A 14,113-nucleotide genomic window follows, 5' to 3' on the forward strand; every position below is an offset into this window, starting at 1 on the left:
GGTCCCTGACTGTGGCACACGGGACAGATCTGGAGCCAGCCTACAGCCTGGCTGATCCCATGGAATCCCAGGCTACCTTTACACCTGCAGCCTGAAGCAGAGCCACTCAGGCAAGCCAGAGACCCACAAGCAAGAAAAATGATGTTACACGATACTAAGGTTTGGGAGGCTTGTTACAGTTACTGCAGCAGAGACCTGGCTCTATACATGGTTCATTGTGAGTATAGATGTGTGTGCCTGTGAGCTGTGTGTGCAGCTACTTGCATAGCCAACGGACGCTATTGTGCTCTCCTCTGATCCAGGCTGTACTGGGGATTTGAAGATGAGTCAGCCATGGTCTGCCTCAAAGCACCTCTTTCTGCCCCACAGGAAAAAGAAGGTCTGTTCACAAACACCTGTGTTATAAGGTAGACCCAAAAGAGTGAGGCCAAGATGAGCTGTGAGTGGAGGGAGGTCAAACTTCCATGCAATAAAGACTTTGGTTACAAGGCACCATTTCAATGGGGCTTGAGGGTGAGTAGGATTTGAACAGGAAGAGGAGAGGTGGTGCTCCAGAGGGCAGACCCCTGGGAGCAAAACCAAAGTGAGAAAGCACTGCCACCTGCCATGGGAATGGAAACTAAGTCCATGCGCCTGGAGGGCAAGAGGGTAGAGAAAAGAAGCCAGAGGGAAATGACTGCATTGACACCAGACCAGGAACAGTGAGGTGAAGGGTGGGTTTTGCTCTGGGAGCAACCACTGAAGGGCTGGAAGCTGGCAGTTGGCACCATCAGATTTGCCTCCGAGAAAGACAGCTCTGGTCACAGAGTGGAAGGTGGATGGAAGGACCCACAAGGAGGAGAAAGGGCTACCAGTGAGGAGCCAGCTGTGATGACTGGAGGAGGCCTATCAGCTGAGCACACAGGGCGGAGAAGAGGGGAGAGGGAGTGGAGAGCAGTTTGGCCAGATGGGCGGCTGCAGGCAGTGGAGGCGAGCTGTGCCAGGCGGCAGTCACACACCCACTATATCTCAGAGGCCAGCCCAAACCTGCAAGAACACCCGGGGTCTGCTTTCCTCCTCCTCCTCTCTCCTGGAGAGTTTTGTTATTGCCAGCAGGGCTGAGGGATAGATCAGAGTAAGGCTGGCTCCCTGGCTTCTGGAGGGGTGGGGAGGTGGCTGAATGAAGATCCCCCAGTGCAGCAGGGTCAGGGCCAGTGTTCCTCACAGGGGAGCCTGGGTATCAGGGGAGGGGCAGGGGCCGGGGGGCACCTGGTCATGGAGACCTGTGGAAAAGAAGCTGGTGCTTCCTCTGTCACCACCTCGCGCAGGCAGAAGACCCCCAAGGAGGACATGCTCCTCCCTTCCTTCCGCCCCACAAGGCCCAGGCAACCGCTGGGTCTCAGGTCAGTGCTGCCCCAAGAGGAAATCTCCACTCAAGCTTCTATTCCAGATACTTCTTCTCATTCCCCTGAGGATCCCTAGCCACATCCACAGACCAGTAGCGGTAGTTCTGGTGGTGCTAGTACTTGCAAGGGAAGTAATCTAAAAGCAATAACAAAAGCAGCCCCAACTCATCACCTGGGGCCACATGCCTGTTTAGCAGTTTACATTCATCTTCTTGGATATCCCCTCATCCTGAAAAGATGCTATGATCATCTTCATTGTGTGAGTGGCAGAATGCAGAGACCAGAGTAACTCAACCAGGGCCACCCCAAGGGTGAATGGGATTAGCCAGCCCTGGACACAGAGCAGCATGTCTGTGACCAGCCCCAGGTGAAGGGCTCGGGTGTGCTCACTGGTGCTGCCTCCCCCAGGCCCAGCTGCTCTTTGTCCTAGGCTTTGCCTGAAGTCATCATTGCTCATAGGGAGAATTCAGTGGGGCTGGGAGCTGCCAGGGGAGGAAGTGTCTGGTTGTGGAAGGTGAGGATGATCCAGCCCTTCCCAGGGCAGCCGCCCCAGCCTCCTGGAGGGAAGGAGATCTGCTCAGAGCTGAGCATCTCAGTCTCCTCTCATTGCTCAGGCCAGGCACCTGCTCCCTGGAGAAAGACGAGACTCCAGAGGCAGAGGCAGGCAGTGTCCAGGCAAATGTCTATCCTCACTTGGCCCCAAGCAGCCAAGTCCTGAGCCTCTTTTGCGGCCAGGCCCCTCCTACAGGGAGCATCCTTGCCCCTCTCTCTGCTGGCAAACTTGTTCCCGTTTTCTCCCCAAGTCTGGAGACCCTCCACTCTCCTCCAGAACCCAGGAAGACAACGAAGCAACAGGTTCTCCTGGGTACTGTCATTAAGCCTGTTTTACAGATTAGGAAACTGAAACTCAGAGGTGTTATCTCACTGGTCCAAGGTCACACAGCTCCTAACTGCCAGAGCCACTTTTGGCTCTGGGCTTGTAAAAGCCCCCTCTTCTCTCTTGCCCATTGTTCTCTTGGAAGAGAGAAGTTTAACAAGAGCAATGGAATTAAGTTTATCAGTCAAGAAAACAGAACCCAAGTCAGGTATTCAACAGAGTAAAGTTAATAAAGGAAACCAATAACGATTGGTCAAAGTTTTTTGAGTTATTTGACTGAAAAGTCAAATAGGGATGACAAGGCAATGCACAGACAAATAACAATAGGAAGCTACTGGCTAGGGGGACTCTGGGAGGAGCTGGTGCTATGAGCCCAGAGGCCAGGGCCACACAGTAGGTGGTGGGTACCATGGGAAGTACGCTGCACTGCCTGGGATACAGAGTGATGGAGGAATACCCTGGCTTCTCCCTTGATCCCACCCTCCAGTCCCTCACTAGTAATGTCTCAACAGTCAAACTTAATAGGAAACCAGTTGCAAAGGAGCTTGGGAGATGTAGTTTGCAGGGGTTACACCTCTTACAGAGCAGAGCAGGGGAAAGGCAGGCAGTGCACCTGAGAGCAAGCAGGCAGCTGTCCAGGGTACTAAGCGTAGTGCAGTCTCCTCCTGGACTGCGCTGAGTGAGGGGACACGGACAAGCCCCCAGCAGGATGGGCGAGGGCCCTGGCAAGGAGCCTGTGTCAAGCATTCCCTCCACCCAACTGCCCTAGGAGGGATCTGTTGGTTTAGTACCAAGGGCCTTTGCAGTGCATGCCCCTTCCAAAGATAAGGCACAGGTGTCTAAAGACAGCACAGCTGTCGTCCTGGAGGAGAGTATACTGCTAGGAATCCCCGTTTCCAGGGGCTTTCAGGGTATGAGCACACCGATGGGTGGCCCTGGGCCTTGGGTCCACCTGCCATGCTGGGGCATGGCTCTCCTGCCCAGTGGCATGCTCATCAGGCGTCCCCAGGCTGACTGTGGGGCATGTTTGTGTGCAGACATGCATACTCGGGCTCACCCTCTACTGCTTTGAATCAGCGTGAGCAGTGTTCCTCCAAGGACCCTGCCCGGCTTTAGCAGCAACTTCTGTGCAGAAACCAACTCAAGTAAACTAAAAGCCAACCAGAAGGAGGACCCAACCCTTCCTTTGTTCACAGCCCTCAGCAGAGCTGATCTGCTCATCTCACAGAGCCCTCTGCCCAGACACACCATGGAAACACCACCTACAGATGGGCCCCCAAATTGTCCTGAGCCCTCCGAGCAGCAAGGCCTCCTCCATCAGGGCTGGGAGGAAGGGATGGGGCATGCAGTGTCTTTCTGACAGTGTGGTGGCCTGAAGGCAGAGAGGAAGCTGACTTTCCTACTTGTGTTTGGCTCACAGTGCCAGCTTTGGAGGCTTAGTCCCCATCATCTTGACTCTTCTTCCTTCTCCTGCCACAAATAGGTATACCATGCTGGGCCAACTCGGGCCTCCAGCTTCCGACATACTTGCTCCAACACGCAGCCAAGAAAGGCTGTGTGCAGATTATACCCCTTGGAGGCAAAATGGAAACTAAACCAAAACTCCCTTCTCCCAATCAATCCAAAGGCTCTGCAGAGGTAGCAAGACACAATGCCTACTGCTCTTACGGGTTCTCTCTGCTCCTGTGACCTGACACCAGCAAGATCATCTCAGGCCCTAGATGGCCACAGGCTCCCTAGTCAGAGGAGTCAGAGGTCCAGGCTGGAAGGCAGGACCTTTGTTTATTCTACAAATATTTATCGAGGGTCCGCTATGTGCCAAGCACTGTTCTACCTGATGGGTGTATACGAGTGTTCCAAAGAAACAAAGACTCCCACCCTTGAGGAGCTGACGTTCAACAGAAGGAAAACATAAACAATACATGTAGGTAGTAAGTGACTTATATAATACAGTCGGAGGCGACAAGTACTATGGACAAAGTAAACGGTAGGGGGATCAGGAGAGCTGGGGGTACAGGCTGTGGTAGGAAAGGTGGACCTCCCAGGGAGGGAGACATGGAAACAAAGAGATCAGTCATATGGATACCAGGAAACGGTGTTCCTGGCAGAGAGAACAGCCAGTGCAAATGCCACACCGCAGCGGGCAGTGTGGCTGGGACAAGGCATGGGAGGGGGAGAAGGTCAGAGTAACAGGGGCCAGACTCTACAGAACCATCTGACTCCACCATACGCCTCTGGCTCTTCCTCTCAGGGAGCTGGGCAGCCTTTGGAGTTTTGAGCAGAGGAGAGATCAGATTTAAGTTCTGACAGAATTACTCCAGCTGTTGGGTTGAAAATAGGTTGGCTGGCACAGGGAGAACTCTGAGAAGGGCTTGCAGGAGGTCGCCGGAAAAACGTGGGAAGAAATAATAGTGGTTGGGACCAGGCAGCAGCGTGGAGGTGGTGAGACACAGAGTCTGGTCGTACTTAGAATTCACTAATGGACTGGATGCGGGACCAAGAAAAGAAGGGCCAAGAATGACTCCAACCAAGGCTCTGAGTTGAGCAACAAGAAGAACGGAACTGCCATTTCCGGAGACTGTGGAGGACTCCACTCCTCCAAGGGTGGAGTCTGGCTCAGGGGAAGATCAGAAGCCTGAGGTGGACATCTAAGCTGGAGACTGTGCAGAGAGCGAAGCGGAGATGGTGAGCAGGCAGCCCATGACAGAGCTGGAGACGGCTCCTCTGCTGAGACTCAAGACACTCACTACAGCAAAACTAAAGTGCAGGTAGTGGGAGAGAAGGGGCTCAAACTGAGGCTAGAACGTCCAAAGGGAAGTAACCAGTTACCTTCAAGAGAGCTGGGGGACTGGAAGGCTAGAGAGCAATAGGTGTTGCCACCCCATGTGAACTGAGACCCTTTTGGTTCTCAGAAGTCCTGTCAGACTCTGAGTCTCTCTGACCCCGAATGCCTCCCTCAGGACACTCTCTGCTGCATGAAGCCAGGAAAGTTCACCCTATAACTCAGCAAGAGCCCTTGCTGGGCACGCTCACTGACTCCGCCTTCACAAAACCCTCCGCCAGAGGCATCGCTAGCCCCATTCACAGAAGGGACTTGCTCTTCTGTGAAGGGACTGCCTCTGAGTCAGTACTAAGTGTTGGGGTCAGAGCTGGGCCTTCAGCCAAGTCCAAGGCCCTCCCCTATGCCAAGGCCTCTCCTGTGAGCAGCACCAGATTCCTGGCCTGAGCCTTGGATAGGTGAAAATGCTTAATAGTTGAAGATCCTGCTCTAGGTCGCCTGTCGCTTCAGTGAACTTTAAAGTCAGTATCAACCCAAGGAGGTAAAGAGCTGATGAGGTACCACACAGGAACTCTTCGACTCCTTGGAAACACTGGCCTTGGGGCAGTGAAAGTACCAGTTGCTTCTTTTACTTATTTAAGGGATTAAAGGAAAAGCCTTGAAAGCGAATGAGTTCACAGAAATAGGGGAGAGCAGCCGTCTATGGGGTCGCACAGAGTTGGACATGACTGAAGTGACTTAGCAGCAGCAGCAGCAGCCCACGCTCACCCACTTCACTTGACCCACTTTCCCTACTCCATATTCAGGTTGCAGGGACTTTCTCTCTCTGGCTGGATTATTTCTTTAGGATCAGTTCCTGGAGTGGGATTACTGGGCCCAGAGGTCAGAATCCCTTTTTTGGGGGGTCTTAATAATCGTTAGCATATTGCTTTCCAGAAAAGATTGTCCCCATTTAACTTTTCACTTAATACTAGTGATTAAGTCTGCATTTTTTTTCTTACAATCTATTCACTATTCCTTTACTTATTTAGTGGGTACAGCATAATTAATTTACATTCCTTTGAAAGCCAAGTTAGAACATTTTTGGAAATGCTTGCTGTTTCAGGGTTTTAAAATTTGCTTGACTATGAACTATTCATGCATAGCCTTTGCCCGTTTATGGACTGGGTCTTTAATCAACAAATACTACCTACATGAGCAAGGTGCCTGAGACCATTGCTTTGCAGGAACTTTCTAAATGCCACAGCAACGAACATCTTTGTTATCATATCAAATGCAGATTTTCTCCTGGTCTGCCTGCCTATTGACTACTTTTTTACTTTTTATACATTAAGTTTTAAAAGCTGTTTATAAGTCAGACCTGTGCCATATTTTCCCTCTGAGATTTTTTTCCATCAGAGATTTTAAAGTTTACAAAGTCACCACTCCATTACCTGACCAATACTTAATTCTATTATTTACATTTTTATTTTAATTTCTTTCATCCAGTGTTTCTGAGTAAAGAATATTTTATAAACACTTACATAGAATGTAATATGCAAAACAAAAAAACTCACTTCAAAGAGGTACAGGAAAACCCAGTAGAAAAAAGTTAATTAGGCTTCCTTACGGAAGGACTCCTCAGACTTGAATGTGCTAACCCGTCTCGTGGATCACCAAGATTTGGGAGGATCAGCATGGTAAGTATAAAACACTTCCCAAACTCTGGGACTATGGAGCCCTTTCTTCACAAAGCACCTCTCAAAGCTAGTGTTCTATTGTCATGCTTCGGAAAATGTTGTTTTAACCCAACTTCAAATCAAAACCACACTGTAAGCTCCATGAGAATGAGGACTTTTGTGTGTCTCATTCTCTGCTATATTCTCAACATACAGTAGATGCTCACTAAACATTAGCTGAGTAAACAAATGTGTGCATGTACAAATAAATAGGTGCATGCAGAATTAAACAAAACGAATCAAGCCTAGTACGACGACACTGAGATATACACAATCCAAGATGCAGGGAGGCGCGGTGCTCTGTGCAGCTCCCTGCTGCATCTCCAGGTCCTAGAATATGCCGAGGGCATGGTAGGCATTCAGTGAACACGAGAATAGATGAATGAATAAAAGAATAAGTCACTTGTCCAACCCGGCTCCTGACTTTAGTCCCTAACACCCTTCCTTTCAGGGAACAGAAAGAGTATCTCACCTGGGTAAGAGGAACAACACCTGGTCATGATGCCAGGCAGCTCCAGGCACCAGCAACTGGGCTCAGAGGCCCAGGGCCTCGGAAGTGCCCCTTTAGAGATACAAGGGCCCTCACGAAGTTCACAGATGAATTTACACGCCAGTGTCAGAAGCCCAGCACATCCAGCCTGGCCAAGAAAGGCATCCACCCTAGGGAGGTGAGGGACCAGATTTCTTTGACACCATCCAGATGAGTTGAGTGAAACTTCAAATCCTTCCCTTAAAGACAAGTGGAACTGAGCCAGAGCCTGCCATGGAAACACCCTCAGAGTGGCCCTGTGGGCAGAGCCTTGCAGCCTAAGAAACTGAGCGACCTGAGCCTTTGAGGGCAAAGTGGGGCTCTTAGCAGCCCAAATGACTCTCCTCCTTGGATAAATACACCTGCCATGTGCACTGCCATCCTGAAACAAACATCCAGTCCTTCCTCTTACCTTATACCCATCACTCAGCCGGGCCAGCACAAAACTGTCAAGAGCAACCTCTGTCGCACGGGAACCTAAGTTAGAGTAAGGTTCGTAAGTAAAGTTCTCTGACAGGTCCGCGGCTTGGATGTGTGCAGGAAATGGGTGCAAGCAGTTGTCAATACAGTCTGTTCCTTGTAGCTGAGGGCACCCTGACCCTCAGCCAGCAATGCCCAGCACCTAGAGCAGAAAAGTACCATGAGTTTTCAAGGAAGAGCCCCCCAAAGCCTGGCTGCGGAGCATGGGTGATATTTTCCAAATATTACCCCCAGGTAATATTTCCTCTGAGAGTACCCAGCACAGCCCCAGAGAGCTCCATGTCACCACAAGTGCAAGGCCCGCCAGTTCAGGAAAGGCCAACCCCTTCAACCAACCCCTGTGTTTCAGGTTTGAGCAGCTTCCACGGCAAAGAAGAGAGGAAACAATGAGCTTTATAAAGAACCATATTTATTTCCATGTACAGCATCAAATACCATAAATAAAGCTAAACATTGTTTGCTGTGTGCAAAATACAGGGTTCCACGTGGCACTGTAATGACTATCAAAGGTCACAAACATGCATGGTGACAAGGTGGGGGAGGCTAGCTAAGGAGGAGGCTCGGGGGAGGAGGGCACTCTTTGGTTGACATTCTATAAAGGGGAGAGACTCTGCAAGAGAAGATAAGACAAGAACGGTGACTTCGTCCTGGCTGGGATCTGCACCAACGAGGGAACAAAATGCAGCATGCAGGGCTGTGCAGAGAGGTCAGCATGGCTCTGGGCCGCATGCAGGACACCACCACCTGCATCCTGGGACTGCGAGGCCTGCCTTCAACAGCCCCACCGGACTAGGTGTGGTGTTTCTCTTTAAAAGCACTGTGAGTGTCCTGCTGCTCCAGGCAGAGTCAGCAGGGGGATGTGTTCTGAGCAGAGCTGTGGGGGCATTGAAAGGGGGCTGCTCTCCAAGGCACCCTTGGCCTGTGACGACGACTGCTCTAGCTGAAGCTTCTGTATCCTCTGGGGCTTTATGAGCCTAGAGAGACCAGAAGAGTCAAAGCAAAACGCTGGGAGGGAAAGTATAGGCTGCAGGGGAGGAAAGATTCACTAGAAAAACTGTGATCGTGTGTTTAAAATAGAGTCTGGGCCAAGCTTGTGATGAAGCCTGGGAGAAATTAAAAAAAAAAAAAATCCTTCCAAAAAGAGTCACCTATGGTGCGGATTGATAACATTGATAACCTTTATATTAGAAAGCAACTGAAGAAGATGCTTGTATGCATATGCTGTTTCAGAGGCTGAGAGATGAAAGAGTTCTTTTCAAAGGTGAAGGGCCCTCTCTATGGCACAGTCTCACATTCCAGGTTAACCCTCCCAGGAAGGTAAGTGGCTTTGTAAGTGCGACCAGAAAAGCATGCATGCAGGCCTTGGAGTATAGAGAGGAGGTGGGCCATGCACCTGGAGTGGACTGGGCAGCCGGCTCAGAGGGATGGACTCAGAAACGCTTTCGAGCTGAACGCCACCCCACATTGTTCACCAACCATGCCACCGAATGAGTGAGTCCATTAGTAGGCAAGACGCTCGCAGTTAGCACAACCAAGGCCACGGCGGGGGGAGTGGGGGAGACGGGGCGCGGAAAGCAGGTCAGGGGTTAGTACCACTCTCTGAAAATTGGCAAGAAAACCAGTCACCTCAGAGCAGAAGTGTGTCAGCCAAGAAGTGGGTGCAGCACTGGAAGGCTGAAATGCACTGATGGCCACAGTGTAAGGTTTGGAGAGAGAGAGACAGAAGAGAGAATTTAGTTGGGGGAACAAGGAAACTGATGGACAATACGAAAAGCTACAGGAGTTGAAAACGAGGCAACCATTAAAAAAAAAGAGCAACTCCCCCAAACAAGTTATGGCTTGCTTAAGACAGATGAACCTTTCTGGAAGTGAGCAGTGACTTATCTGCAAGGGTGGATCCGTACAATGGGAAATAATCCCCTGTCTCCACCGCCCCCCACATCCTCTCTGCCCCGATTTTACTCTAGTGTCCCACATTCGTTCTTAAATACGTTATGGAGGTTTAGAAACATCCCGCTCCCAGGACTTACTTTTGTGTTTTGGTACTGCCCCACCAGGAAGGTTCAACGTCTCAGAACATACAAACATCTCAGGCTTCTGACAGGCACGCCCTGTCTCACCAGAGTAATTCAAACCAGTCTCCTTATGGCCATAAGTGATATTCTCAGAGATCCTAACTCTGGCTTCATGGAGCATTCCACAAAGCATCTCATCCTGCCCTGAGCTGACGGGAATAACAATGACACAGCTGTGATGTGTTTACATCATGACTTTCAGAATCAAACATGAAACGAATCAAGGGCTCCTCCCCCCAGAGAACACTAAAATATCAGCAAAAATTTGGAAAAACACAATGCAAGTCATAGGATGAGAACAGTTCCAACAAAGACAGAGGCACCAGTTCCCACGGACTTGGCCGCAGTTATGCCCCTGATTTACCCAAGGACTTAGGGAAGTGTTTATATTATAGAAATGCCTCCCTGCTTCTTCCCACCCTGGAGAACTTGGCATCTCAAAGCCCTTAAGAGTTCTGGCTCCTAACCCACCAGACTCCATCCTTTCTTAATTTAGAGGATCTTTCTAGCGTAACAGGCAGGGCCCAGCAACTCTAGATACACTGAACTCTGCGGAAGGTCTTTCTCTATCAGCCATCTCCACTGTTCAGCCAGACCCAGCAGCCGTGCATGTCCAGGCAGAGTGGAGCTGGGAAGACTGAGGCCTCTAGATGCGCAGAATGAAGAATGTAGGTGGGCCCAAGGCCTGTTTTGCCCTTAATAAGGTACATTTCTTATGCAAAAGTCAATAACAGCATCCACTCCCAGCCTCCTCTGCTAGTCAAGACACGGGAGCTTCCCCCTGGATCAGATGCATTCCTCAGCTGGGACAATTCAATAATCAATGGTTTCTGACCGTTTGACCAAATATGCATGGCAGCTGATTGGCTAAGAAGCCAGAATGCCTACAAGCCATGCTCACAGGGGAGGTCACGCTTTCCAGAAATAATACTGTCAGGTGCTAACAAATACCCTCCGTCCCAAAGGACATGGCATGAGAGGGCAGTTTCCTCCCTCAGTCCGAGTGTTGTGGACCCTGAATGGCCTTGGCTCAGACTGCAACCTGGATTGGGGACCTCAAAAGGAGGGCTTGAAAGGCCACCAGCTGACACGACTCCTCTTCAGGACTGCATCAGTTTGATGGAGTTCTGAGTGGCCAGGGGCCAACGGGCTTTGGCTGCCATGCCCATTAGTGGGAAGGGAAAACGTATGTCTGTAGCAACTCACTTGAAGCCCTGTGGTTCTACATAATTTGGCTGCAACTTGGTACTGGGGTCAGGGGAATCTTGCAGCTACTATCTTACATCAGAACAAGGGAGCAAAATAGTCCTTCTCCCTGGGAGGACAGGTAACTTCATGTTGCCATATCCTTCTGTAGATTTAATTCTCTTTCATCCTTTCTGTTGTTTTTTTCCTTCTAAATTACTATGCTTTCATGTTGCAAACAGTTGTCCCATGTTGACAAGTGGTATCCAGGCACAAAATCAGAAGGCACTGTCAGGAGATCGCACGCTGGCTCTGGTTTACTTAAAAGCCCCAATTATTCACGTTACAGGGAGTGGCTATTTCAAGACCACAACATGGAAGGGGTTTTTGTAATACCAGTTATAAACCTCAAACCCGTGTTTAAAAAAACTGACACTCATAGAAAAAAAAAAAAAAAGCTTTCTCTTGGCTTATTAAACGTTGAAAATTGAAATGTAAACCTAGAAGTATGGCTCGCTTTGGTATAAAAGTACAAAGCTATTAAAAAAACATCCTTCATGTCATGGTGGCCTGAAGCAGATGTTCACTGCGACCAGGCTAGGTGCAGGTGGCCGACGGGAAATTCTTTGGCTTTGAGCTAACTGGTTCAAGGGCGGGGCTCCCTGGCCAGCACCTGAGCTGGCCGAACACGCCGCCATCTACGCGGGAAATGTTACGGTACTCTGGGGCTGGGCTTCAGTGCAGCTTGGCCGGGACGCATCTGAGCAGCCAGTCGCGGATGCTCTGGAGGGACTCCTCCGACTCCCGGTACATGGAAGCCAGGACCTCGGAGAACACCCAGAGCAGGGGCAGCCCGAGGCTCAGGAGCTCGTAGGTGTAGCAGTAGTTGTAAGCATTGTCCCTGATATGCAGGCTGGTGGCGCGCAGGAGTCCCTGAATCCAGTTAAGCAGCCTCCGGGGAAGGTGAAGCAGGCCCCACGGCAGCCTGAGGGACCAGCTTAGCGCCTTCCTAAAGAAGGAATTGGAGATACCTGGGGGGCTGCCTTCCGGCGTGGCGATGGCAGCAGCGGCGCAAGAACTTTCCGCGGGAGGGTCTCGCCGAGGGGCTTCTTGCTCTTTCCACATCCCCTCCTCCTGAGAAAGAGATCAAGGTGAGGGTATTCAGTCCATGATGCTCAGAGAGGGCTCCTCCAGGGAAGCAGAGGAAGACTCAACAAACAGAGGACTTGGCAGACCCTACAATTTGCAACCAGGACCCCTCCCTAAAATCTCAGCACCTCCTGTGCACTGCTGAAGGCGGCTGAACACGGGTGTAAATTTCCGGGAGGGGCGGGGGGAAGGCGGGGCAGGTGGGAACTGATCACAGGGATCAGTTTCCTCTGGAGCCTTCAAAATATACATGCCCTTTGACTCAGCAATCTCACTCTCATGATTGACCCTAAGTAACAACGTGAAATACGGATAAAGATGCAGGTACAAAGACATTCCCTGTAAAATGTTAATAAGGCAAATAGTAATGTCCAACAATATAGGATGCAAATAAATTATCAGTCATCTTTTACAGGTATCAAAGATTAGGCTCCAAAAGAATTCTTAATGGGAAACTGTTCTTAATATACTGTTAGTGAAAAAAGAAGGCTATGAAACTGCAAGGTAGGATTCCAACTGGGTGAAAACATACAGCTGACCCTTGAACAATGTGGGTTTGAACCGCATGGGTCCGCTTGAATGCAGATTTTTCAATAATGAATACTACACCTCTACCTAATCCATGGATGGTTGAATCTATTGATATGGAGGAACCATCAATATGAAAGGTTGGCTATAAATTATACATGAATTTTCGAACCTGCAGAGAGTCAAAGGTTCTAACTCCCACACTGTTCAAGGGTCAACTGTATTCATACAGGAAAAAGTCTACAAAGGAATGTTCCAAAATGTTAATTATGATTTTCTCAGGATAGAGTGATGATGGGTTACTTCACTTTCCTTCTTTATAGACTTTCATTTACTTAGCCATTTTTCTACTGTGTGTGTGTGTGCCTGTGTGTGCTCAGTTGCTCAGCTGTATACAACTCTTTGCGAACCCATGGACTGTAGCCTGCCTGGCTCCACTGTCTATGGGATATTCCAGGCAAGAATACAGGAGTGGGTTACCATTTCCTCCTGTAAGGGATCTTTCCAACCCAGGGATCGAACTTGTGTCTCCTGCATTGACAGGCAGATTCTTTACCACATAAGCCACCTGGGAAGCCCATATTACTTGTGAAATCAGAAAAAAGCTGAAGTTGTTGGTCTTGCCGGAGATGGGTGATTAATCAAGCCGTAAAGAAGATGCTGGCTAAGAGCTACCATAGGTGGGGGTAGGGAGGGTGCTATCACAACCCATTTAGAAAATAAGCAGGCCAGTCACTTTGTTGACATCCAAGAGCCTGGGGAAAGGACTTGGAAACCACAGAGGGTTGGCCCTATACCAGGCATCCTTGCTCATGGTGCTCTGTGGCCACTGGGGCCCCAGGCCCTGGGGGCTACGTGGCTTTTGCATGGCTAAGCATTTAGCCCCATCCTTGGCACATGGGAAAGCTCTTCTAGGCTTCTCATGAGAAGCAGCAGTCATTGCTCTGGGAGCTGACATCTGGAACAGCTCACATCCCAGAGGCCGGCTGAATGGACTGAGACACAGGGACCTTCTTGCCAGGGACCAGAGCCCTCTTCACCTGAGTCTCAAGCCCCCCAAAGCTAGAAAGATTGGCCTCACCTGCAGGAACTCTTGACAACCTCCTCCTACCAGGGAACTTTCCCATTTCACCACCACTTTCAAGATAAAACCTACCTCTTTCTGTTGCTTCAACTCTGCCCGTCTCTTCCGTTGCTGGCTGTTGGTCTTACAGTGAATGAAATGAGGCTTGCAGAAAAACTTGCCTGTAAAAAGAAACACACACTCAGAGGTTTTTCTCCTGTAAACCAGCGCCACAGCAGAACCTGAGCCAAGTGCCTGCCCCCATCTAGGTCAGAGAAACACCACTAAGGGAAACAAGCCCAGGAAGGTGCAAACGTGGGAAATGGTTTCCGTCATCTGCCTTAA

The 14,113-nt window shown here is 50.0% G+C and overlaps 1 protein-coding gene across 18 annotated transcripts in view; it reads right to left on the minus strand.

Annotated features, from left to right (window-relative positions):
- Positions 1 to 14,113, minus strand: part of MICAL2 (microtubule associated monooxygenase, calponin and LIM domain containing 2) — a 240,788-nt gene that overhangs the window by 77,735 nt on the left and 148,940 nt on the right. For 16 of the 18 annotated variants that reach the window (XR_011249327.1, XR_011249329.1, XR_011249328.1 and 13 more), the window contains 2 exons: positions 13,862 to 13,950; positions 12,060 to 12,162 (listed from right to left, as the gene is read on the minus strand). Coding sequence is in view for 14 of the 18 variants with exons in the window: in XM_069554368.1 (XP_069410469.1) it covers positions 12,060 to 12,162; positions 13,862 to 13,950 (192 nt within the window). In the remaining 4 variants the exon portion in view is untranslated. Of the gene's footprint in view, positions 1 to 8,160; positions 12,163 to 13,861; positions 13,951 to 14,113 lie in introns of those variants that run through there. The other 2 variants (XM_069554372.1, XM_069554369.1) reach the window with 1 other exon arrangement.

The sequence above is a fragment of the Ovis canadensis genome, chromosome 15 (assembly GCF_042477335.2).
Source record: "Ovis canadensis isolate MfBH-ARS-UI-01 breed Bighorn chromosome 15, ARS-UI_OviCan_v2, whole genome shotgun sequence".
Taxonomy (NCBI): domain Eukaryota; kingdom Metazoa; phylum Chordata; class Mammalia; order Artiodactyla; family Bovidae; genus Ovis; species Ovis canadensis.